At 41.4% G+C, this 27,190-nt stretch overlaps 1 protein-coding gene across 1 annotated transcript in view; it reads left to right on the top strand.

The window, feature by feature from the left end:
- WWOX (WW domain containing oxidoreductase) overlaps positions 1–27,190 on the top strand; it is a 919,793-nt gene that overhangs the window by 210,772 nt on the left and 681,831 nt on the right. The window contains exon 6 of the mRNA XM_004690356.2: positions 24,187–24,275. Coding sequence (XP_004690413.1) covers positions 24,187–24,275 — 89 coding nt within the window. The remainder of the gene's footprint in view (positions 1–24,186; positions 24,276–27,190) is intronic.

Below are 27,190 nucleotides of genomic sequence, written 5' to 3'. Positions count from 1 at the left end.
AAAAAACATGCCTTTTGCAGCAACATGGGTGGAGCTGGAAGGAATCATGCTTAGTGAAATAAGCCAGAAAGAAAAGGAAAAAAATACCAGATGGTTTCACTGATAGCAGGAGTATAAAGGGCCAGGGGAGAAAATAATAATAATAATGAATAACTGTGTACCAGACACATTTTGTGGGGGTGGAGTGGGGAGTGGGATCAAAAACGGTGGTGGGGCGGGAAGTGCACTGGACTATGGTGATGGCACACGGGTGAACTGATGATAGGAAGCCCACGGGGATTACAAATAAGATGGAAAAAGGCACAAAATGATGTAAAAACAAACTATTATATTAATTTAAAAACAAACAAACAGAAAAAGCCTTAAATTCCTCCTACAGCCACTCAGTGCTTAGCAGAGTAAATAGATCTTTCTGGTTTTGGTTGAATGTCGAGTCCACAAAGGAATTGGATAGGCATGTAGAAAGAAGATCAGTCATAGCAAATAGCTTTTGTTTATTTCATTCTTTCAAAATTAAGAAAAAAAGATTTCATCACTTAATCGAAAAGCAGGCTAGCAATTGATTAAAATAAGTGATTTACTTTTGAGTTATTTTTATCTTCTTTTGTAAGCTAGTAACACTACCTGGGGGTTGGGGTTGAAGAATAAATAAAATAATGTCTGTTCTCCTTTCATCTTTTTTCATATCTGTGGTCTGCCTGCTGGCAAACTGCCCACTAACTTTTCCCATCCCTTCCCCCTTACCATCTAACCGGCCAAACTTCCCTCACCTCTTTGCAAATGAGACTGAGCTTGCTTATGTATCGATCCGCGTAGTCCATCCCAAAGAAAAGGACCTCAGAGGGGCTATCAGGGTGGAGAGAGCATCAGCTGAAGGAGGGGAAGCACCTCCCTATATATGTTGGCCAGAGTTTGTGCACAGCTGCCTCAGAGAGGCTGAGGGCCTTCCAGGGGTCTCGAGGAAGAGGTCAGTGTGGTTCACTGACCGTTCACTGAATCCAGCCAGGAGGACGCGTATTGCTTGGGTCTGATGACAATGGTGATGTTCAGTAAAACAGTAACCTTTCTGTCCTTCCGCCTGCTCCAGCCAGTTGGGACAGGAGTAGCAGCGCCGTGCCTTTCTGAAAGAGGTTGTACTTTATTCATAATAGGTCTGAACAGAGCACACACTTATTTTACCAATCTGTAAGGACTTGGGATAGTTCTCTTTTTTTGCATTCATGGGATGGGGGTGGGTGGAGAGGACTATTACCACCAATATGAAATTCAGCTCTCCGTCTTCAAGAATTACAGTCTGTGGCTTGTGTTGGAGGAGAACTTAAGAACTTATTAACAGGAGCAGCATAATTTGCCTCTGCTCAGAGCCACATCACCGGCAGGCCGGTTCCGCCAGGTCAGCAGTTAGCGGGAAGTTGTACCGCTTGGGCGTCCGTGGCGTTCGCGTTACCCCTGCCCTTGATGCGAGGCCGACTTGTCAGGATTCTCGTAAAATTCCTCAGCGATAGCTTCTTCTGTTCTCTTTATTTCCTTAAGTGAACATCTGTCTAATTGTTCACCTCCATTGCTTTAGTGCTTTCCTCATGCTTTCTCTCTTTCCAGACAATAAACTTTATTTTCTTCATAAGAATTCAGTCTACGCGAGGGTATTAGGCAGCTTGTTTGCACCTTTTAATTCCTGGATGTCTTCCAGGAAGGCTCTTTGCAGTAGTTCCAGTGGGTTCATCTGTGAATCACGGAAGACAATGCAGCATTGTGTTTGGGTTTTTATCAGTTACCTTCTGTTTGTAAACATCTGTTTGGAAACGTTTGCTGCTGCCCACCCCCGCCCCCCAACTCCCACCAGAAGTAAAGGGGCTCATTTACTTTTTGCTTGGCAGAGGGATACGACTGTCATGTCGGCTGATTTTTTTTGTCCTGGTCAGGTGCATAGGTGTGTGACAATAGATCTGAGGCCCACAGAGTCTGCACATGAGCCAGAGGGCTTCTGGGAGGCACTGGATTTCATTAATGGTTAGGAAGCCTCCTAAATCCACTCATTCTTGCAGTTTAATTTTGATGATGCATTGAAAAACTGTATAAACCAGCAATTACAACTGGAAAGCATTCCTATTTTTGAAGCAACTGTTATTTTTCATATGCTTAAAAATACCCCACAAGCTACTGTTTTTGTTGTTCCCCATTACGTTTTATTTTTATCTTTCTGAATTACTTATTGTTCTAACTTTGCCAATAAATATTTGACTTTTGTTTTCTGACTCAATGTAAGGATGTTTTTATTGAAGTTGTGTAAACTATTTAAGTGCTTTTATAATCATTGATATGTTCCTTTCCCATTCTGTCCGATTAATTTTATGTTTTTTATTGTTCATGTTTTTGTGTTTCATAATCTTTTGACTATGGGAATTTCATATATATTCAAGAGTGAAGAGGACAGTGTAGCAATGAGTCCCCCAGCTCCACCCCCAATATGCCAGCTTCCTCAATAATCACTTCAATAATCAAGAATGTATTTCTCCCCTCTCAGTCATGGCTCCTTTGCATATGTGTGAGTACGCAAGTGTATGCATGTATGTGTGCATATATAAGCATATGGACCCACATACATGTCTAAATTTTTCTAGTGCATCTTATATATTGGTTTATGTTTCATGTATTCAAATAAAATCTGCTTTGAAATGCCAGTGGCTTTAAAAAAAAAGATTTATTTATGTATGCATACAAGAACTGGGATATAGGCCAGTGGTGCAGGGGGTGAGAAGACTCACCAGAGATAGAGTGGGAGCAAAGCAAGCAGATTTACTGAAATACACTGCTGAGTGGGGCACCAGGCAAGACAGGAGAGGTCTGCTGTGCCATGTTGTTTCAGCTCCATGACTGGGGATCAAACTCGTGCAGTGGCTGTGGATAGCTTCATAGTGCTTCAGTTTAAACCCATTGCCCCAACAGGGAGGACCCTAAAATGACAGTAATTTAGAGTGAAAGTAAAACCCATCTAAGTTGTGAAAATTCTGAGCCCCTGCTAAGAAATACTTGCCTTCCATGTGGGTTTGTGGACATGTGAGAAGACCTTGGTTCCTCTATAGGGAAGGGACATCACACATCTGCAGCTGATTCTCTGCCTTCCAAACTCAGCCTAAATAAGGCCAAGGTGTGAGGCAAAGGGGTACTCTCTGAAAAATGGGAGGTTCTCAAGTACCAGAAGTACCCGGAGGTGGGGCTTTGCCCAATCAGCTGTCTGAAGGCTGATTTCTGGATGAAGCTGTGCATTTCTTTTCCTCAACTCCATTGCATTTTCTCAAATGTGCAATATGGGAATGGGTTTTTAAAAGACTTGGGGAGGGGGTTGTTGTCAAGGAACATTGGGCATAGACTCTGCTTTCTCTTCTTCTGTGCAGATATGGCTTGAACAACCCCCAATTCAAATCATGGCTCAGAAGTCCCTGGTCTTAAGCTGTACTTTCTGCGAATCATCTGGGTTCAACTGAGTTCAATAGGGGGACAACTCTTAGAGAGAAATCCTAGATTCTGTAAAGAACTTATTTGGGGAGTACCACAGATATCTGTCTTTCCCAGCAGGCATGTACACACACATACAGAGAGAACAGAGAGACAAACCACACATACAGACATATTCACACATACAAAGAGAACAAATACACAGGCATACACAAACACACAGATACATAGACACATGGAGACTGATATGTACACACAAATATACACACACAACTCTGGAAGAAACAGACACCTGTATTTTATCATCCTGTAAGTTTACTCTCTTCATGTTAGAACTTGGATTTACTAGATTAACCTCTAATAAGAGAGTGGGTTGGTTTCTTCATTCTGTAGCCTTCCTGAATTTCTGTCAAGAACCTTGATTTAGGGAATCGGATTGAAACATCAGAAAAAACAAACATATAGCTAGGGATCCATTTTTGGAATACTTATTCTATGCTAAACATTTCCTTGTATGTTATCCATAATAGTCAATGCAGCTCCATGGGATTGTGTTATTATTATTGATATCAGCTATGATTTGATCACCTCCCAACCAGGCATAATGCCAGATGCCTTATGATCATTATCTAATGCTCCCCTCTCTCTTGCTGGCTATATAATGACCCCATTTCACCAGGTCTTGAAGACTTTGGTGACTTACACAATATCTTATGACTAACCTGTGGCAGAACTTACAGTCTGATTTGGTTATACCTGACTTCTCTGACCATAGTTCCTCCCTGACTGGGATGAGGGGGAACTGGAGCATTGATTCCCAGAAGGTCAGTACTTTGTCCTATCTTCTTCCTAGTCCTGGGTCTTTGTTGAGGGGTTGAGCCCTGGCATGGGCTGGGCAGAGTCCACACGCATTCACCCTGCACAAGATAATTCTCTTACCTCTTTGGATACTCTTAGAATCAGTTCTTTATTTAAACTACATCTTCATTACAAATATGGTAAAAGCTTGACTACTATAGAAAAAATGAAATGAGAAGAATCCTTTAAACATCAGACCTTCTATGAAAACATAACCTTTCCTGTGACCTACCAGGAAAAAAAAAATGCCTACACCATAAGTACATTCATTCATGTATGTCATATTCACATATGACATGTAGCTATGTAATCAGCTTAGAACCCTGGTAATGAATTTTCCCCTGATTGAAAAATAATGTGGTTGTTTTTTCTAAATCTCACAATTAGATTTACACGTATACAAACAAGGAGGAAAAAGCACTTCAGAGTCTCAGGTGCAATCAGTTAAAACACAAATACATTTATCTGTATTTCTTAAAGTTGCAATCATACTGTAGTTGGTTTTTGTTTTTGACTTAACATATTTCAGGCATATCAATATCAACATATTGATAAATATTCTTTGGCAGGGCTAGTGATGCTTTGCTGTACCTTTATTGCTTATTAAGTGTCCCTTATTGCTGGTACAGATGCTATTTTCAATTTTTCACAACCGTGAGCAGTGCTACTGATTTACCTGGGTGAAGTGAGGCTTTTGAATGCAAATTGATCATTCTTCTTTGAAAAGGTTGTTTCAGTTTGTACTTTTTTCCTCAGCAGTGTAGGAGCTTGCATATTTCCCTACATCTCTACCACCACTGTGTATTTATCACGTTATAGTTGTTTGTATTATGTGCTGAGATGAACATGCATCTCCATTTCAATGATTACAGAGAGGAAGGGGACTGGGTTTATCCAGCAATTTGTCCTATTATTCTTCTCAACTAAAGAGAAATGTGGTGAACAAAATATAACATTTCACATAAAAACTTTAAAGCTTTCAGATTAACCTGCAATAAATGGTGTGCATTCAAATTTAGTTTTCTTTTCTGTGTTTAATCTTTGTTAAAGCACTAGTCATCAGTACCCCAAAATTGCTTTAAGGAGAACATTTAGAAAACACATGACATCAATAGTTGGCACTTAGGAAATAAATGAAGCAAATTTATTTTTAATTGTAAAACACGTTGGAGCTGAAACATCCAAGAGTTTATCAGCTTTTCATAGCTTGCATATTGAAACAGGATTTTAAAAGTATACTTAACCTACATTGAATTTCTCAAAAGCTTCAGAGATGCATATAAAATTAAATGCAAAACTAGTGGGAAAGTCCAACCTCTCTGGAGGTAAAGGCACATATTCGAGAGCTCCTGATTCTAGAAGCTCAGGATTTGGTGTGAGAAACACACAAGAAAGCAAAGACCCTCTGCTAGGTTCTATCTCTGCTTCTCACAAGGAAGTGTGGGAGTTTGGAGTGTGTTGCCTACCCCAACTAGGGTGGTCAGAAGCAGATTCCTGGAAGAAACGATTATGTCTTCATTTTGATTTGATACCACAGCCACATAGGTACTTAATTCTGTGATAGAAATATTGAGAATATTTCCTGAAGGGAACAGTGTTCATTTTACAAACTTTCATCCCTTTTAGTGTTCAGTCGTTAGTAAATTTTAAATGGGGTTAGTTAGTGGTTCTTAGAATTTTGGCTTTCAGGATAAAATGAACATTGTGAAAAGAAAATAAAAATGAGCACACTAATTTGGGCTTTGCTGATGTTATTTGTTAATTTTATGAAAACACTAAAAACAGCGACAACAAAATGTAAATGCATATCATACCAGCAGTCAACTTTGCCTTATAGGAGAAAGGGTATTTTAATAGAAAACATTATAGGAATTTTACCTATTCAGAAGGACAGTCATTGCATTTTATGTGATTAACTTTTTATCTTGAGCTAACTTTAGACTCAAATAGCACTTGCAAAAATAGTACTGTCAGCTCACTTACTTCCATTAATTTCAACACTTTCTTGGCCATAGTTTAATTACCAAAAACCATATAATTAACATTAGTACATAATAGTAACTAAAATTTTCAAATTTTGCCAGTTTTTCCCCATTAGCTCCCAGCCACAAAAATATTTGCTATCCATTATTAGGGAGCAACATGTTTGTTTGTTTGTCTGTTTTAATTTCAGTGACCACTGGAATGTGTGTGTACGTGTACGTGTACGTGTGTGTGTGTGTGTGTGTGTGTGTGTGAGAGAGAGAGAGAGAGAGAGAGAGAGGGAATGAGAATGAGGAATGCCTTACCGTACTATGTATAACTTATAGATTTCAACATATTCATGCATTCCTGTCCATGGCATAACTTTCTAAAATCTTGCTTCTTTGTGCAAGTGTGGGAAGTTATTATTTGCAAGAGTTTCCAAGAGTCCCAAAGAAAAACGTTCCTTTTGCAGCTGAATAACCTTGACCAACACCATTCCTTGTTTTCTACTTGCCCTTGATACTGTCAGTCTCTTACCTATTAGAAACAAAGAGCAGGACTCTGGAAGAAATCCTGGCTACACTTGTGGACCCAAACCCTCTGACTCACAGCTGAGACAGTGGGGCTCCTGGGGTATTTGGGAGTTTGTCCTGAGCCACATATGAGGTTAGGAGAGGGGGCTCTCTAGAAGCCAGGGAAAAGGACTCTCGACCACCCCCTGCTATCTTGCTGGGGTGCTTACCCCAGCAAGCCTGCTGCTCCCGCCAGTGTGTCTGACTGACCAAGTGGATAAAAGGAATTCTTCAGGATGGTTTCTTAATAATAAATGCTTACATTTTCTCCTGGCACAGGGCCAGGCCCTTGTCTCAATCTCGCCTTCAAGGTTGAACATTCCAGCAGCCTCAGTGACCTTGCCCTTTCTGGCCTGAGGATGTCGCTCTCCATCCATAAGCCTCCTTTCCAGGGCCAGTGTTTGCAGCAAAGAGTATAATTTTATTTGGGGTTTGGATATACTGATTACATTTTAGCTTCTGGTATATTTTCTTACCTGTCACAGCCATTAAATTTATTTTAATAGTTACTCTACCCTCCTGATAGCCACTAAAGGGGGAATTGGATATTGTCTATCAATTGGCTAGTCTGTGAACTAAGGCTGTATCTAATTACAAGGCATTGTATCGGTTCTGATTTATTAACCATTTACTGTGCTTGGGAAAAGGTAGCATTTTTAGTAGCACTGTTCTGTCTGGATGTAGCATTCCAGGAGGGCAGGGTGCCCGGAATATCACCGATCTTACAGTTATTACTTTGTGTCATATATAATCTTGTTTTTTCCCTGCAACAAATAAATCTTTGGAACTCCCTGGAAAAAAAAAAAAAAAAGGAGAGAGAGAAACATTTGTGGTTACAGTATAATAAAAATAAACCGTTTGTCGTGACTACAGCTGACATTTATCAGCCTGTTTGTGGGTGCTCTTTCTCTCTCTCTATAATACAGAACATAATTTGTCACTTTGTAAATACATTCCAGTCTAAATCCCTGCCAGCATCTGTTAGTGTTTGAAGGATTAATGTGCTGCCGGTGTATGTCTGCACTTCCAGGGAACAGTGCAGCATATGATTATGGATCTTGGAGAGTAGCGGAAGGGGTGTTTTCTCTGCTCGTTCCTATACATGCAGCCTCTCTGGCCTTTTCCTGTCCTTACCTTGTTCTGCTTAGGGCCTTCGAATTTCATCCTTTGCAGGAAGTCTCATGGTCTGAAGCCTCATTTCTCCCTTTCGCCATCCTGGTCATAGTAGTGAAAGTTGATGTGCCCTAAGGGTAAATAGTAAGATCCATTCAAGGGTCAGCTTGGACTTGAGTTTCTGTGCTTTCTTCCTCTGATCTATGACTTCAAGTTACTTAATTTACTCTTCCTCACAAAATGAAGTTGCTAACACCTACCTTTTAAAGGTCTGAAGGATGAAGAAGGAAATCCAAGTCAAAACAAAGTGCCCAGGGAAGGACGTGGTCAAGAGTCACCGGTTGGGGTGGTCTCACCTTTCATCACTGTCAGCATGGTTGTGTCACTTGGAGAATCCCTATGTCCTGAGCCAGCTGGTGGTTATTATTTTGTTTTGTTTTTCATCTTTTCACATTCATTAGTGGATTTTCCATTTACTTGAGAATTTTTATATCCCCATTTATCAGTTACTTGGTGGGTTTCTGGCTCAGAGAACATTCTCTCAGTAAGCAACTGGTTCTCAATAAGGCTCGGTCCCAAATCCTGGCAGTACTGAGATATTTAAACTTTGGTCAATGGCAAAATGTTTCAGATTTCTACTGGAAGGGCCATCTTGTTCTCCCCAGCAGAAGGGATGAGTTCTGCTGAATGATGAATTTTAATGGTAAGGCAGGACATGGTTTCTTTTTCCTTTTTATATAGTTTATTTTGAAATGGAAGAGATGGCCTGCTTAGTAGTTCTTGTAAGCAATCTCTTTAGTTCATAATTTCATTTTTTTTTTTTTTTGTGTGTGTGTGTGTGTGTGTGTGTTTACTTCTGTCCTTTGTATCTCAGGTGTCCTGCAACCCAAGCTGTGTCTGTGTTTGCAAATCTTTTTTTTCTTGCATAAAGGAAGAACATGTTGGCTCTCTTTTCCTTAGAAGTGTTGTGTGTGTTTGTGTGTGTCTGTATATTTTTGAAATATAAGCACATATGAACAGACAGAAATTTCATGCCCACATATCCTGTGGCCAAGATGGGGTGCAGGATTTCTATACTTGTTGTTAGTATTCTAGTGAGAACCTTTAGCAGGTCGGGAGTATATCTTTTGAGTCCAATAAGAATGATCTATTTTTCAATATTCTAAATGTCCCTTTTGAGAAAAAGGGACATTTAGGGAAAAGTTTTTGAAAACTGAGAAAATCTTTATAAACATCCAGAATCCAAAAAAAAAAAAAAATTCAAAAAGCTTCTGTGTTCAAACAGACATGTTGAATGCTAGAACCAGATTGTGTAATATTCCTGAAATTTGTTTAATAGGAGACACATTTTACAAGGGCCAACAATAACAGACACCCACTGCTAAGTTCATTTGCACATGCGTAATTCTCCACAATGTTTCTGTCACATGTGATCATTGTTTTTATCAAGGGCCAGTGTGTTAGAACAGCACATATTCAGTATTGTTCTGGTACTCACCCCCTTTTCTCTCATAAAGTCAGCAGAATTTGCCAATAATACTATCATACTTGGGGGGCGTATACTCAGCTTTCTTGCCTCTGGTTCTAAAATAAGAATCAGCAAACTGCTCTGTGGGAGGAAATCCAACCCAAGATCTATATTTGCAAACAAGTTTTATTGGAACATGGCCATGCCCATTCATTTACATTTTCACTGGCAACCTTTGCTACCTTGCTCCCAACGTTGAGAAATTCCTATGGCTTGTAGAATCTAACGTACTTTCTCTCATGCCCATTACAGCTAAAGTTTGCTGACTCCTGTTCTAGAAGGTTCATGACCATTTGGAAAGAAAAGTCTGTTCACTAAATCAGAATGAGCAGGTGGTTACATGAGTATCTTATCTCCACACATATGGGAACAATTTATATTACACATGACTTAGTTATCAAACTTAGTTAATCCATAGCCTGGGGAACAGGGAGAGGGGAAAGGTTAACTTTCCATCATAAAGTTAAAATTTTGAATGATCAAAATAAACCAAAAAAGGTATAAATGGCTTTGGGTTCATGGAAGGAACACCATTCCTGAGAGCAAAGGTCTGGAGCGTCACAGTGATCTTTTGGACTTGGGGATAATCCAGGGTTGAGAAGGAAGTTCTGGCGCAGGTTCAAAGTACTAACTTATAAGGAGAACTGATTTATCAACCTGGGGGGAGAACTGAAATCCCAGTCTTGCCAGCTACTAATTTAATGATATTTGAGCAGATTTTCCATGCGTTTTCAGTTTTCTTTATAAACTACAAACAATTAAGAGTTTCTTGTAAGGGCTGTATATGGCAAAATGTGATGAAGTCAGTAATCACCTCTTCCCTGAATAGTATCTGTCACAGAGTAAGTCTTCCAAGAGTTTAATTACCGGTGAGTTTGGCCTCATGAAATGCATTTTGTAACTTTATACCGAGGAAGGATATCTTGCATCCTAGATGTGTGAATAAAGGTGACCCTTGCATTGCCTGGAAAATGCGATCCTCTGCCTTAACACCCCAAATTCCTTTTGGGTAATGCATGGCATATCTGGATTCCCAGAAAGGAGGGAAGCCTCATAAAGCCAGCACTTTCCTTTATGAAAAAGTGCTAAATGTAACAGGGCCCCCCACTCACAGCTGTGAAAGCTCTGAGTCATCTTGTTACACAAAAACTTCCTATAGGGAAAGAACATCTGTATTATCAAACAAAAGGGAGAAGGGGAAGATGCTGTTGATAAATATTGAAGAGGCAATGAGAGTGTGCTCTCAGGTCAAGCTGCATTCATATGCATGCCATCCAGTGGGGATTCCTGGTGGGTACAAATGAGGTAGGGTCTCCAGAGCTGAGCCATCCCCACATTAATGCTGTCTGGATGCTGTTCTGAAAACACACCGTCTAATTTAGCCAGATGCTTAATGTAACAGAATTGTCCAGTGTGATACATCTGTCCCATTTGGACACAAGAGCATGTGGGTACCATACTCATGCCTATACCTGCATGCTTCTCAAAAAGAGAGAACAGGGCTTGGGTTTATTGCTTTGTATTTTGGTATAAGTGTAGAATTCCCAGGGCCACTCACCATGGCTCCAGTTTGCATATCATTACCTGAAGCTGCCCTCACACAAAGGCGCACACTGGCAGCTCCTCTTTTTCTGCACTTCTCCCTCGCCCTTTACTCAACAGTAACCACAGCTTGGCTATCTTGGAAAAGGAGCCCATTAATCTGATATATGCTACTGGGCTGAAGCATTTGAATTAATTCACAGTCATGATGGGCTGTTGTCTCTCAAAAGACTTTCTCAGGCTTATTTTATGCTGTTGGGCTCCAGAATCAATTGGCTTTTTCAACCCTGTAATGTCCCTGTCTTCCACGTTGGCTTGAAACCAGATATCCTTCTTCTCTGAACGCTTGGCTCTCATCATACCTTGGTAACAGCCACATGGACCAGCCACCACATCCTGATGTTCTTCTCCTTTCTAGAACTTTAGGATTGGTAGCTGCTAGATGTTCCTTTCAAAGGATCACTTACAGCAGTGTTTACAGATGACTTCCAGTGTGTGAGCCTTAGGGGGCTTTTTTCCAAGTTCAATGACTGGAGTGTCCAAACTCCTTTCATTTTGTCGCACCATGTCTCCTAGAAACTCACTATAGTCTATGTTATTCTGATGAAGGAGGAAAGGGATACAGGGAACCCAGTTCTTATGAGGAAGAGCCCCAGGACCTGCAGACTCCTCCTCTCAAAGGCTGTCAGTGAGTTTTAGATGTCCAGCCAGGGAATACGTGCTGGTCAGTATCTTCTTAGCACAACCTCACACTTCGGGGAGGACATATATTTGTACTGATCTATGTATTTCATGTTGAACTGCCTATCTACTATTTTCCTTTCCTCATATTTCTAAGTTTTGTTTGGATTTTTTAAGATAATCCAGTTTCTTCATATCTCATGAACCCCATACTTCATTTATTTTTTTCTGATAGCCGTTGGGAACTTAAAGATTCCCTGCCTCCAATCCTTCCTGTTTTCCTGCTTTTCTTTCCTTCTTCCTACTTTTGTCCCTCCTTCCCCTTTTTCTTCTTTCCTTCTGTAGTTACTCTTAACATTTTTATATGCATTTATGAATTTTCTTTTACACAGTAAAATGTTCGATACTATTTCTTTTTTTTTTTTTAACTGGCAAAACAAGATCATATTGATTTAGTTGGGTAAGGAAATTCTCAATCCTAAAAAATATCTTCCTGTTAATCCAGTTCCTTCTCCAGAACTTTTTTACATGTAATTTATTTGGATGTGTAGCTAATGCAAAAAAATGCACAACATTTGAGATAATTTGATGGTGACACCTCTTTTGTATACATATTGCTCTGACTTTTCATCCTCTTTCTGCCTTTACAAATGTTTTCATTGGAACCTATGAGAGACTGCTAGGCAAATGCCACTTTAAACAGGAAATGTCATTTCTCTCTGACACATTTTTAAAAATCTTTGAGTGTAGCTGTTGCATGTCCTGCCTTGCTTCTGCACAATGTCTGAAAGAGTTCTCTTTCTGGATTCATCCATACATTAATAATGACTGCGATGGTCACTCCTCAGCAGGACTATTACATGTTTACTACAGTTTGTATACCAAGCCCTTCTCCATCATCACTCAGTGTGGCAATTTTAAGAAGCAGGTGCTCAGCCGGTCAGCCTGAAGATTGAGGAATAATGCCTGGCTTTTTAAATGGCTTGTGGAAAACTTTGATTTCAACTTGTGAATTTGTCCCAATTTAGCGATGTTACACTCATTCCTTCACTTTATAGATTGAAGCTTTTCTTGAAAACCAGCTTTGTATCACTCAGGTGCACCAGATACTAGAGATAGATGTAGAAAAGTGTGCATTTTAATTTATTATAAATGTCAGTATGAATTACTGGTTGTTTTGGGTTGTTTTTGTCCATAGTCTCCTGCAGTGTTCTTAGGAATGGAAATTGCTATAACCTTTTTGGAGGACACCTAGAAAAAAATCTATCAAAATTTGAAATGTGGTATCCTTGACCTAGCAATTCTACTTCCAGGAATGTACCCTATAGAAGAAAAAATCATCTATTGCAGTGTATTGATATTCCAACATTGCTTTTGGTAGCAAAAAAAAAAAAAAAAAAAAAAAAAACCTGGAGCCTATATAAAATAGTAATTTCAGCAAGAAACTTAACAATGGGTAACTGCATAGTAGCTCATTGAATTCTTTTTTATAATAATCGCAAAGAGAAAGTTCTTCTGGTATATCTATTTTTACACATAGGATAGTCAGGCCTTATAATGTAAGTAAAAAAGTTTACAATATTAGTATATATAGGATGTGGAGAGCTCAACTCTCCAAAGGGATTTAGGTTTTAATAAATGACTGGAATAAGGGTACTGGTTGAAAATAAGGTGGTGGAACTCCATTTAGCTACATCAAGTTATGTGCTGATTGGGAAAAAACAAACTGGAAAATAATACATGAGCTATGGTGTTGTGTAGGAAAACACTCTTGCACAACATTTTTTTTTTTTATGTATGGAAGACATTTTCTGGAAGTATTTGCATTAGACTGTCAATCTCTCTTGGGATTTGAATGATACCTTTACTTTAAACATTAAAACATTTAAACATTTAAGCATTATTTGTACTTTATTCAACAAATTAGTTTTATTTATTTATTTTAAAGATTTATTTATTTATACTTACAAGATCTGAGATGTAGGCCAGAGGTAAAGGGATAAGAGGATTCACCAGAGACAGAGTGGGGAGCAGAACAGGAGAGTCCACTGAAATACACTGCTGAGGGAGCAGCAGGTGAGATAGGAGAGGTCTGCTGCGCCATATGGGTCAGCTTCCTTGGGGGGATTGAACTCCTGCTGCAGTGACTGCAGATAGCTTCATAGTGCTGAGACTTAACCCCTTGCACCACCAGGGAGGCCCTTGAGTCAGTTTTATTTTTGCAGCTCTAGATGGATTCAAAATGTTGAGGACCACTGAGGGTGAGGCAGAGTGCCTCACTAATCTCGCACAGGTAGCTTCAGCACACTTTGAGGTCAGAACATTCTTTCTTGTGTTCTGTGCATGGTAGGATGTTTGGCTACATCTCTGCATCCTTAACCTGTATCCATTAGATGTCAGCACATCCCTTCAACAAGCTGTGACAACCAGAAATGTCCCACGACATCTCCAGGTACCTCTGGAGGAGGGTAGATGCCAGTGGGCAAAGACCTGGGTAGTTTCTGCTGGCACCATCTCTTGGTGTGTGGTTTTCTCTACAGTAACGATGATGAAGAAGTCTTCCAACTGATGATCATGAAAACTTTGCAAATGCCCTCATTTAGAATTCAGAACCCTCTAAACCAGGATAAACGGATTTCATTTTTCTCTCTCTACTCAGTTTAACTAACTACTCTTAATCTGTCTCCATGACATCCACAGGCCCCAGGTCTCTGTGTTTTGAACTGTCCACCTCTCTTTGAAACTAGGAGGGAGCACTGATTTTCCTTCTATCAGTGACTTATTCCTCCAGTGTAGGGGTTTCCCATGTTTATTAACAAGTTTCATTAAGAATATAGACATTAAATACTCAAACTAGATAGACTGTTCCTGTTGAGAATATAATTATACAGTAAATTAACCGGTGTCCAGTAAGTTGCCTTTTTAAGCACATCTTCTATGTTTCCAGTACTTATGTAAGATATAGGGCCTGTTTATTAAGAGTCTTCAACTGTGTATAAAACTAGAGCAGTCAAAAGTAATGGTGTCTGCTGAAGGATTCTTTATCATATGAATTTACCTTTAGTCATCTATTATTTATTTCAGCTATTTTATATGCCATTATAATAAATATTATGACAGAGAAAGCTTTTACGCTTCAACTTATTGTACTACTCTTTACTTGCCTGCAATCCTTCAGGAAAATGTAACCATGCTTTACCTATAGTTAACGTAAATCATCACTTACATTAGAATGAAAAATTCACTGTGAAAAAAGACTCTTTCTTCAATCGCTAGGCATAAATGCACAATCATGTTGACTGCCAAACTCCTGTGCTGTTCACTGTCCTCCCTTAAACTGTTTTTAAACTGCAGAGTGAATACATTGCATACAGGGAAATTGGAAGATTTTCGAGTATTTTCACTCTCTTGTTAGCTTCTGGCAAGATAAGCATTTTTTATCCAGAGTGCAAAATATTGCCAATTACTGTATAAGCATTTTTAATAGTTTTGCTTTTCGTGGCACGCAACTCATATACCAAATTAAATAAGGTGTTATCCAGTACAATTTCTCTTTGAATCAGACTCACCATTACCTGTAGATATTGATACGGTTATTTTGTAAATTGAGTTCCAGCAACACAAGGTTAAAAATTGCATCTGTATATAATGAAGAAAGAGTTGTCATGATTTTGGTATTAGGGTTATTTGTGTATTTTGGGAGGGGGCAAAGGAGTGAGGGAAGGAGGGGAGAGCTGGAGGTGCATTGAGGAGCCAGCAGTAAAGTTGATGCTTGATAGTTAATTTGAAAGTTAAGAAAGACACACGCTACCCTTCAAGGCCTTAAGAAAAATCCAGGGATTTACTAAGGATTGTTTTTGGTTGGTTCCCTATTTTGCAAAGTAGAATCTTTTTCAAGAGCTTTTTTCTTGTTAAATGCACAGTGATGTATAGGCTAAGTCAAATGCATAAAAGACTTTCAGATTTTACTTTTTCCATGGAAAGGGCAATTATCAATGTGTCCTTTCTTTCTTTCTTTCTTTTTTTTTTTAGATTTATTTATGCATACAGAACTGGGGTACAGGCCAGAGATGCAGGGCCAGTGAGAGGATTCACCAGACAGAGTGGGGAGCAGAACAGGCAGACTGACAAAGTACACTGCTGAGGGGAGCAGCGGGCGGGTCAGGAGAGGTCTGCCGCGCAATGTGGTCACCTCCAGGGCAGGGATCAAACTCATGCTGAAGTGGCTTTAGTTTCTTAGTACTGTGCTTTAACCTGCTGCGCCACCAGGAAGGGCCCCAATGTATTAATCCTTAGGTTTGGCCACAACCAGGGAAACTCCTCCTCAGATTTGCTTGATATGCTGGGTTGCATTTTTCAAGGGAAGGTAGAAGAGCCAAAATTAGTAGCAGACGTCTGCCTACTCCTGCATTTCTCAAGAGTAAAGGTCCTGCTGTCCACGCCACCATCACCACCTCTTAAACAACACTGAAGGAATTAGCCTTATGAAATCCCACATAGGATATTGATGAATTATTAAACCAGTTTAGTTAGATCTGTATTGTAGTTCAGTGAATAATGTCATGTCAGTAGTATGCTCAGAGCCAGTGTCTCTTGCTGTTGTAAATGTGACAACTCCTATTTAAGGTTTCAGGACATAAAACCAGGACTGAGAGTATGTAAAGTGGAAGGGTGAGAGACATCAGCATAATGCAATTAAGGCCCATTGGATTAGAATTTGCAGGATGCCATTAGCAATAAGCCCTGAATGTAGATTATTGCCTTGGTTACATTTTCTCTTTGAGCAATAGGCAATAGGCTTCTCTTGTAAATTCTAAACATATAAAGTAAATACAATATAAAACAGACACAAATCAGAATATATAGGGGATGTTAATTTCTTTATAGCTGCTCGGGGTTCTGTGTTGAAGAACAGGACAACAGGGGCACAGCTCAGTGGCGGGTTGTAGGGAAGGTGTGAGTTTTGGAACTGGCCAAGTTTGGAATACTGGATCTGTATCTTTCTAGCTGTGCCTTTTTGAGTTCTGTCAGTCTTTGTTTTCCACTCTGGAAAATGGGGGAAATTATGTGTACTTCAAACAGTTTTTCATGTTAGCATTACATGAAAAATAAATGCCAGGTGGAGCATAGGTACTCGTTTTTTCCCCTTTGTTAAGAATAAGTATATGTAAGTAACTGATTGACACCTTCAAGCGACATTACACAGTAGCTGATTCCCCATAAAAAGTAAATCTCACATCTTCTGTTTCATAGGGTCAGTCCCCCACAAGAATGTCCTCTGGTTGTGCTGAATGCCAGGTTCCCTATGTCCATGTTGCACATTTAGGTGACATCTAGGTGTGTCTATCCATCTGCCTCTCACAACCGTACCCCTGCGCTCCTCTTTCTGATCATCTCACAGGTGATCTTTTGACACAAGCAATTATTACTTGCTAGAAAGTGTGAGCTGGGGATTCTTTGATCCAACCAAGTGGATGAAGAAAGGCTCACATGCTAGTCAAGAATTATTTGAAATAGAACCATTTGCCATCACTGATGGAGAAGAAAGGAAAGAAGAAAGGGAGGTAGAATCCATGGAATATGCATTTTGTTTTGGAATATATTAGTGACTTCACTGTTATAAATGTTTCTCACTTATAAATGTTGACCCTGAATAGGACAGCTTGCTGCCTGAATGAGGTGGTTACAGATATGGTAGCTTGTAGTGAGGGCCTCTGAGGACAAGAAGGGGTTGGTGAACCCAATGAGAGGTGGCATATAAACAATGCTTAAAATTATGGTTCTGTGTAAATTATGGCTCTGCTGGTTATTATCTGGGTTAAGCTGTGCAGTAGCTTCCTGAACTTCAGTTCCCCCACCTACGAAGTGGTGGATGGTTAGTGGAGGGATAGAGGGGAATGGAGGAGTGCTGTGGGGCCAGGACTCAGATGGCCAGATGGCCAGTGTTCTGAGGTTGCTCCCAGTAACCAGTGATGTCCCCAGTAGTGAAGCACTTCAGTACATATACTGATTATATACTATGATAATAGTGTATTATACTGATCATGATGGATGATGGTGAAAACAAGCGCAAAAATCACCATCATTATATTCACTGTAAATAATTATAAAATACTTATCAAGTATTTTACTACAGGGTTAGACTCTAAAAACCCAATCTGAAATGAAAATGTTCTAAGTCAAAAATGCACTTACTACATCCAACCTAATGAACAACTTAGCTTGACCTAGCTCACCTGAAACATGCTCAGGACATTTAACACGAGCTAGCATTTGGGCAAGATCATCTAACACAAAGCTTATTTTAGAATAAAATGTTGAACATATCACAATTTATCGAACATTGTACTTAAAATGCAAACCCGAATATCCTCATTTAAATTTTGAAGTAAATTTTTTACTCTCCACCATTGTTAAGTTGGAGTACTGTGAATCAGGGACCTTCTGTATCATCTCCCTTGTACAGAAGAGAACAGCAAAAAAAAAAAAAAAAAGCCCAAGAAGTTCAGTTGTACCCTTGACAGGTCATGGAGCTGGGGATCAGGCCCAGGCAATCCAGCTGAAGCCCATGACCTTCACCAGCACCTTCAGCTTGAAAATACTCCTTGAATTTGGGAACTGGGATACCATGACTTCAGGGGGATCAGTGAACTCCCTTCCTTCTACTCTGGGGTCAGGCTCATCTTCCATTGAAGGATGGTTATTCAGTCTTTCTCTAAAACAGCCTGTTTACGAAAGAAAGAAGGAGACTGCAATTACTAATATGTTTTATTTTAAAGATTTATTTATTTGTGCATACAGAACTGGGGTACAGGCCAGAGGCTCAGGGGCGGCGAGAGGCTTCACCAGAGACAGAGTGTGGAACAGAACAGGCAGATCAATGAAGTACCCTGCTGAGGGGAGCAGTGGGCGGGTCAGGAGAGGTCTGCCACACCATGTGGTCACCTCCGGGGCAGGCGGGAATCGAACTCATGCGGAAGTGGTTTTAGCTTCTCAGTACTATGCTTTAACCCGCTGCGCCACCAGGGAGGGCCACTAATATGTTTTATTAAAAATCAGTGGGTGGCCCTCCCTGGTGGTGCAGCAGGTTAAAGCACAGCACTAAGAAGCTAAAGCCACTTTCCCATGAGTTCTATCCCTGCCTGCCCCGGGGTTGACCACATGGCATGGCAGCCCTCTCCTGACGTGCCCGCTGCTCCCCTCAGCAGTGTACTTTGTCGATCTGCCTGTTCTGCTCCCCGCTGTCTCTGGTGAATCCTCTCACTCTCTGCATCTCTGGCCTGTACCCCAGTTCTGTATGAATAAATAAATAAATCTTTAAAAAATATCAGCGGGCATACCATTTTAGTGGTGGCCTTCCAAAGAATGAAGATAATGCTTATTATTTATATGTCTCATAACTTATGTACATACATCATTGCTCTAACCAATGAAAAGCAAATGAGCATCTTCAAATACAACAGCCGAGGGCCAAGACCCTAGAGAAACCTCTGTACCTTCAGGCTGCCAATGCTGTGGTCATGCTGGACTGTGGCTTCAGGTCAGTCTGGTTCTGCTGTGTCTGCTGAGGATGGCAACATTTCCATCTCCCCACTTTTCCACACTCTGTTTAAATACCGCACATTTCCCAGATGGTTCCTTTGGTTTCAGGCAGTATCACATCTGAGTCGCACTTGGCTAATTCCTAGTCAAAAAATGGTGTGAGCCATCATGGTCACATCCCGACAGCCAGCAGCCCCTGCAAGACTGCCTGTATGGATTGTTGAATCTCTGAGACAGGTTTTGGAACTTAATAAAGAGCAGACCAAGAAGACATGAGGGTATCAGTGAACGATGTGTCCTTGGGACCCAGGGAAACAGAAGACAGCAATTGGGCTCCTACTTTTGTCTTCCTGGCTGAACCCTGGGTGTCAGACACTGCTTAGAAGTTGCCTGATGCCTTGGGTGTAGGATGCCACCTGTGCAGTTCTGTTTTAAAATGATGGGTCCCAGCATCTGTGTACATAATTTAAAATTAATTTACATTCCTATTTTGCTTGATATGATAAGCCTGTGCACTGGTATGATTAGAGAAAAGACAATGGGGAAAGGGTTGAGAGAGGCATTTCTTAGAATACTAAAATTCAACATTATTTGAATGAATTCTTCAAAATGTTGTTCAGCAATAGTGAATTGATAGGTGGTAGAATGGTGGACGAATGGATGAATTGGTGGATGGATGTAGAAAGGAGGGGGAGACAGATAGATGGAGGGGTGATTATTTATTTTGGATTGTAGGTGCTTTTACTTTGTCTGCACTCATCTGTCTTTTCTAAAATATTTTACTGCTAATGTAAGTGTGAAATGGGAACTGGCCTGCATAAGCCTGGAGGTAGACAGACCTGTGCCACCAGCTGCTTGCTAGTTGCTGTTCTTCATGATGTATTTCCACTTCTCTTCTTTCTGTTCACATGGGAGTTTGCATCTTCTTGAAGTCAGGCATAGCTCTGTAGTTTGCTCGCATTCTGAAATATGAGCAGAAGAGACAATTATCCTGTTGGGTGGGAGAGTGGAACTAACACACTGTAGAGGCTGGTGATGAGTCAGAAGCTGGTGGCTCCAGCTGCCTGAACCCCTGCTGATCATGGGGAACATGGTCTCATATTTTGACATTGACGGAATAATAATCCTTGAGTGTTTTGCAGCATGGAGTTTGGGGGCTTCTTCACTGTATCTTGATTGATTGCAGAAGATCTTGTAGGCTTCCAAGCTATGACAGGAGTTTCAGTTGGACTTTGTATACATGTTCATTTTGCCAATGCAGAGAGCAGACTTTGCCCAAATAAGCCCTGCACTTATCCTGTGTTAATTCTCCTACTTCTGACTAAAACAGTCCTGGGTTGTTTGGTGGTGATGGAATAGTCTCACCTCTTGAATGCGGTAAAGCCTAGGTGTCTATACATTTGATAAAATAAGGCAGAAATTTACACAAATGTATTCCAAATTAAAAACAAAAACAAATGCACCCAACACTGAGGGAAGTAGCACCTGCAGTCTCATATACTGTATTGTCCTGCGTCAAAATTTTGGTTTTGGATAGGAGACCCAATAGTAAGATGTCACCACTGGCAGAAGCTGGGAGACTGATATATGGACACTCTTGGCCCTATTTTTGTCATTCCTTGTCTCTATAATGAATGTTAAGTAAATGTTCATGAGTTAAGCCAAGAGGGTAAATTGCAGTCAGTTCCAAACTCACTAACCTGCCTTGGCGAGGGAAGCCCACACTGGCAGGCCCAGCCTCTTGCCCTCACCTTGCAATGACCAGTTCACGCCACCATAAATGGCTTCCAGCTGTAGTCCTTCCACTATGGCACACCCCATGTAGAACATATCACATGATAGATATTCTCAAAACATTTCCCGATCTGTCCATCAGAAAAGCAAAGCCCTCAACCCATGCACATAAACACACACCCACACCCTGATGCTCAAGCTGTTTTATGTCTCTGCACTTACTGTCTCACATGGTTTCTCTGCATCTCTCAGGTCAGTAGCAGAAACAGGAAACCTGATCCGGAGGGCAGGAGAATTACCTGAGTAATAGTGTGGACTTGAATCACTGTCCCCAGGAGCCTAGTAACCCTCAGCTTGTGGATTAGTCTGTTGAACTACTTGATGGCTTGTGACCCCTAGTTCCCCCTGGATGTGTATGTTCTGATTTTGTTCTTATTGCTAGTGGCAGCTCTGTGCTTTATTTTAAAGGGAAGGAGGAGGAGGACCTAAAGACAACCTACCAGCTGGAAGTCACACATACAGAGGAATATGCGGGCCCACTCAATCCTGCCATCATTTTTGCTGCAGCATTGCTTTGGGGTTACCATCTGGGAATGTTCTCCCAGTTTTATGGGGGGAATATGCACATTAACTTTTATAAAATGTAGCCTGCCTATCTCTTGGAATTTCCAGAGGGGACTTGGCTGAGAGGAAAAGTATCTCTGCCACCTCCTCCCCAACAGGAAGAATCTCTGACTGTGCTCTTGCAGTATTTCAGAAAAAAATTCTGTACAGCATGAGTGCCATGTTCCAAGCAAGTGAGGCTGGGGCCAGAAGAGACAAGAGGAGGGTGAAAGGACACATTCCTCCTCAGAGTATTAATTGTTTACAAGGCATAAGAATCTCCGTGGGCAATGACAGTTAGCATGGGCCACCTGAAGAGACAGTAGCCATCAGATAAGTATTGATTAGTCAGACAGAAAGCGAGTGCGTTTCACTCTTGATCTAGAGGGCCAAGCTCTGCACCCAGGGCATGGCCTCATAGGGCAGTTCACTTCTGCTGTGGCCTCCTGCATAGGTCAAGGACCCCACAGCGACTTTTCCCTGATCTCAGGAAATTCTAACAAGACCAGGTGTGGCGACTTTCCCCTTGTCCCAGGATCAAGTGAAATGCTTCTCTTCCTCCTTCAGAATGCTGCAGGTTTCTGCATTGTTTGTTATCCAAGGGATTGAAATCTACATTGGGTAACTTGCCTTGGCTGCTGGGGCTGGGCAAGGCACCTAATCCTCCGTATCCCCCGTATCCCTTCTCCTATACACAATTTCAATCCTCTGTTAGGCTCAGCAGTGATGCCATGTGCAGGAAGGGCCCTTGGTGTTACCATGATTCCATCACCCTCCTGCATGGTATCCACCCAAACCACCGTTTACTGCTGGTTGGCATCAGAGAATGCTTTGGGCACAGAAGGCAGCTTATCTTTTTATACCTCCTCTCCACTGGGCAGGAGGTTGGGTGCTTCATACTTATCCTCACAACTCTGTAAGTAGGTCATTAATATCCACTTTTGAGAACAGGGAAACTGAGGCTCAGAAATCCTAACTAGCCCCAACTCAGTGATCTCTCCAGCTACCCCTGCCTCATAGCTCTGTGCTCAAGACTTGGAACTTGGTTAGAGTCCAGGACTGAGGCAGCCGAGATGAGCTGCTGCAGATACACTAGTGTCCCGGAGCGGTGTGGGGCTCAGCCGGTCAGGCTGGAGAACAGTCTCAGATGTGCCGTCTGCAGCTCCCTTCACAGCCTTAGTGCTATCACGTTATTCTCATGGTCTTTCTTTAGCATCACTGTCTAGACAACAATTCCCAAGATCACTGTTAGTTTTATGGGTTCTTCTTCCCTGAAAAGGCAGGTGGCCTCTGCCTTCTGGGCTGTCTGTCCTTCAGAGGAGGCAGATCTAAAAATGATAGTATTTAATCTTGGATCCCAAAGTGCAGCCAGAAGTAAACATTAGAAGTGCCCCATAAACACAAGGCAAGTCTGACAGGCATCCTTGAGGTTGAGCTTTCCAGAGTCCTGCCCAGAGCCCTGGGACATGGTGGCTGTGAATCCTGATGCCTTTGGTCTCCTTCTCATATCTCTGCTGGAGGAAACTTGTGCTTTGGCATTAAACTGGCTTGCAGTCTATCCTTGCCATCAACCCTTCCTAGATTTGCAATCTCCTGTCAGATGCCACGTTGTAAAAATCAACATATAGTCTGTCTCTCCATTGTTGTGGGGACATAATGGGATCATGACACCCAGCCCACGTTAGGCTCTGACTAGATGTTGTCGTCATTGTCATTGCTACTGAATCCATAGATGTATATCGCCTATCTATGGAGTTTTCTGGGTTACTATGCTGGGGTGAGGTGGGGGTCTACATCCAGAGTTCTCCAGGATACTAAACCAGGGGCATCTGGGCCTATCACTGGTGTGAGTTTTGCCTGCTCTTGTATTTTCTAGAAATGAATTGTCTTAATTTTTGATGCAGACTTTGTAGAACCATTTCACAACTCAAATGGCAGCTTTTGAGATTAAAACACCAAACTTTATTATAATTGCTTTCTGAGAAAAAAAAACAATTATAATAAAGTCAAAGCAAAAAACAACAAACAACTATAAACCAAAGACATTCTTTGGCGGTGGAGAGGGGAATATAGGCTCAAAACTGGGTGGGAAGAGCACTAGGTACTATGGTGATGGCACATGAGTGAAGTGATGGTGGGAAGTCCACGGGGATTACAACTGAGATGAAAACAATGTACAAAATGAAGAATGATGTAAATATATATATGTGTAAAATTAAAAATAAATAAATAAAAAACAAACCCTAAAAACCCTAAAAAAAAAAAAAAAAGCCAGGCTTTGTTCTGGTGTTCTCCTATCGCTCTAGTTTCTTAGGCCACAGACTGAGGGGAGAAGACTTAGGCTAAGGACCCTTTGGATTAGAACAGCACATCCCCCAGCCTGCAGGTTTAACAGAGTCCAGCCACAGAGCCTCCCCAAACTTGGCAGTAAAAGCCCCGTTCTTCCACTCATTCGATGATTTATATTCTCTCTGGGCGTCTAATATTAAACAGGGGAATTCTGACATGTTCCATAACACATTTACTGTAACTTGATACCATGAACTAAACTTGCTGTTATTTATCATTTCTTTTTATTTTCTCTCATTCCAGCACAAAGCCAAGGTAGAAGCAATGACCCTGGACCTCGCTCTGCTTCGTAGCGTGCAGCATTTCGCTGAAGCATTCAAGGCCAAGAATGTGTGAGTGTTCCAGTGGCGGGTCATAGATCATAATAGCTTGCTATTGTAATGTCTTTATCAGATGAACACAACTGGGGAAATGCGGGGCTGCAGTGTCGTCCTGGCTTCCAAACAGGGTCTCATTTATATTGGCCTGTTAGGCTGTGCTGTCCTTTCTCCATTCCAAGTCACCCTAATTAAAAAGATGTGTTATCCATCTAATAAGGGCTCCCCAGTTAAAAAAGAAAAGATAGAAATAAAACACTCCTAAAAGTGCCAGGGAATAAAAACCAGCCCCCATGTAAGTTAGAGATCCAGGTTAGAGATACTTTGCAGCCCACCTTAGAATTGAGAAAAACTGTAATTTCCTTGTATTCAGGAACAAGAGCCCTCATTACCCAGTACTGCAAAGGGGCCAAGACCGGGTGTGAGGAGAGTCTGCTATTCATGCAGGCCTGTTGCAAAAACACTGATGTATGTGATGCACTTTATACTCGGACGATGTGATGTGGTGTAGAAAGGTGGCTCCAGACAAACAGACATGAGATGTCATGAGATGTTTGCTCCTCTGCACCATCCTTTCTTGATCTTTCAAGACGCCTGAAGGAGTAAGCCTTATCCCAGGGCCAACATGTTTTCTGTCATCACTCACTGAGCTTTCCTTTGAGCAGGCCACAGACCAGCGCTGGGGAACGCAAGGGCTTGCTCCGTCTTTCTAGTCTTTCCTTCCCAAATATTTATTTATACGGTTGCCTCATATTTAGGGCAAGTTAGTACTGGCTTCTGGTTTAACATCGCGGTTTCAGTTTCATTAAAAAATAGCTTCCCTAAATTATTTTTTTCAGTGAATTGAATTAAACATGAGGATTAAGTTAATAATAGTCAGGTGGTGCCAAGGATAAGATAGTTCCAGAAGTGGCACCAGAGTGACGGGATTTGTGGAAGGCTGATAAAAGACAAGCTCCTTTCGGGTAAGCTCTGCTAGGAGCCTGGGTTTGGTAGTTCTCCAAGCAGGTGATGGATGTCCCGGGAGGCATCTGGACCACAGATTTGAATGATCCGATGTAGGTCTGACTGTGCCATGCCATCCAATTCCACTCCCTCTTGAGGCTCCCTTCATGTCTCCTGCTGCTCTTTTAGACAATTCATCCGTTCTCCAAAGCTGTTTCTTCATCTTGGAAACACAGTGGCAGTTGCCCCATTTCTTTAGGTGCAGGGTCCTCCTGTGTATGCTCAGCTCTCTCTCAGACCCTCAAGTCAGGATACAGCAATACCTTCTCCATCATTGTCATTTATACCTTTGTCATTGATTGTTTATTTACTTAACACACGTATCCTGAATGAGTCCTGAGTCCCAGGCGCTCTTCAAGGCTCTGGAAGAGAGTGGCTTCTGTGGAAGCCCTGTTAACCTCAGGCAAGCCATGATCCCAGTTGTTAGCAAGCAATTGTATTGGTAATGATTAGCTCTTAACCTGAAGTTTTTGTGGCTGTTTGGGAGGGAATAATAATAATAAAACAACAATAGCAGCAGAAGTTACCCATCTAACTTATTATTATCCATACACTAGGAATTTGCATGCATGTTGTGATTTAATCTCTTAAGTAACTGGTTGGGGTAGATGCTAGAATGAGTTCTGTCCTACAGAGGAGGGAAGTGAGAGGAGAGAGGATACATTATCCGGAGTGTCGAATGGGAAGCAGAGAGGCTGCGATCAAGTGTGTTGAGTCACCCCAGAGCCCTTTCTCTTTCTGCCCTGGTCTTTCATTTTCAGTGTGATGGAGACTGAGATCAGAGACAGTGGGCAACTGTCATAGGGTCCCTGGACAGGCTGGTGGCCGGCTGATGCAGGATTTTCATCCAGGTTCTGACTCTGCGCTGGCCGGAGCTCAGAAGTGCTGCCTCTTAAGGCTCCTTCCAATCCTGGAGGCAGAATGCTTGGAAGCAAGCAGCTTTTCCTAAGAGAGCCAACTGTTACATAATAGAACTAGCTTCCAAGTCTTAACGGGACCATTAGTTTTTAACCATTAAGTCATTCAGAAATCATCAAATTCAAGTGCCTTTTGTAATCACCAAGCCAAGCCTAAACTCTTGGAGAAAGCCATCACCCATTTTGCCTTAATCCTTGATTTTAGCAAACAACTTGGAGCTTTTGTACTTCGAGGTTCAGAAACAAGGGCGATTTTCCTTTTAGCAAGCCCTGTACCACAAACTCTTTTTTATATGTCTCTGGAGAGTACAGTCTTTTACATGGCTTAGAGAAATATTGTGGTGGCGAAAATATGCATAAAAAAGTGAGCAATTTTGCTTTTGAAATGCTGCCAGAGCGAATTCTCCCCTGGATAGGCAGATGACAGTTCAGTACTTACAGGTCTTTAGATTCAGAGGACTGTCAGAAGTGAATGTAAGTGCCAGTGAGTAGGCTGCCAGAAAAACACGTGTAGCTATTCTTATCACCTCCCATCTTCAGACATTAAAGTTTCCTTGTGTGTAAAACATAATGACAAACGAAAGGAAGGCTGCCAGTTTGGAACCAATCTCTTTTTCTGCTGTTGGACCAAGTAGCGGAAAAACCTTAAAATGTAAATCCCTCATGGATGCCCCCCTTTCACATTCCCTTGTAAAGCCTGTCTAAGAGCATTCCAGAAATATCATCAGGCTGCTTCTCCCTATGTGCATTCCCTGGGTTCATGCTCTAGCTCTAGTGTGGCTCTTCATGCTGGTTCAGGCAGCAAGCTGTGTCACTGGAGACAGAAAAGGCTAGAAACAGATGCAAGGTGCATGCGTGGGTGGGAGATGCCTCTTGAAGCTTCCCTCCCTCTGCCTTCAACAGGAGGAGGTGTGAATTCAGCCTCTTCTGGGATATCCTTTCTTTGGGGGTGCTTATGGGGAAGGAGGGCGTCATCTCGATTTCGCAAATTAAAGATCTTTTACAGAG

Source organism: Condylura cristata, unplaced genomic scaffold (assembly GCF_000260355.1).
Source record: "Condylura cristata isolate star-nosed mole 26May11 unplaced genomic scaffold, ConCri1.0 scaffold00028, whole genome shotgun sequence".
Lineage (NCBI taxonomy): Eukaryota > Metazoa > Chordata > Mammalia > Eulipotyphla > Talpidae > Condylura > Condylura cristata.
The sequence above is the reverse complement of the archived record's forward strand: the minus strand, read 5'-3'. Positions and strand labels throughout refer to the sequence as shown.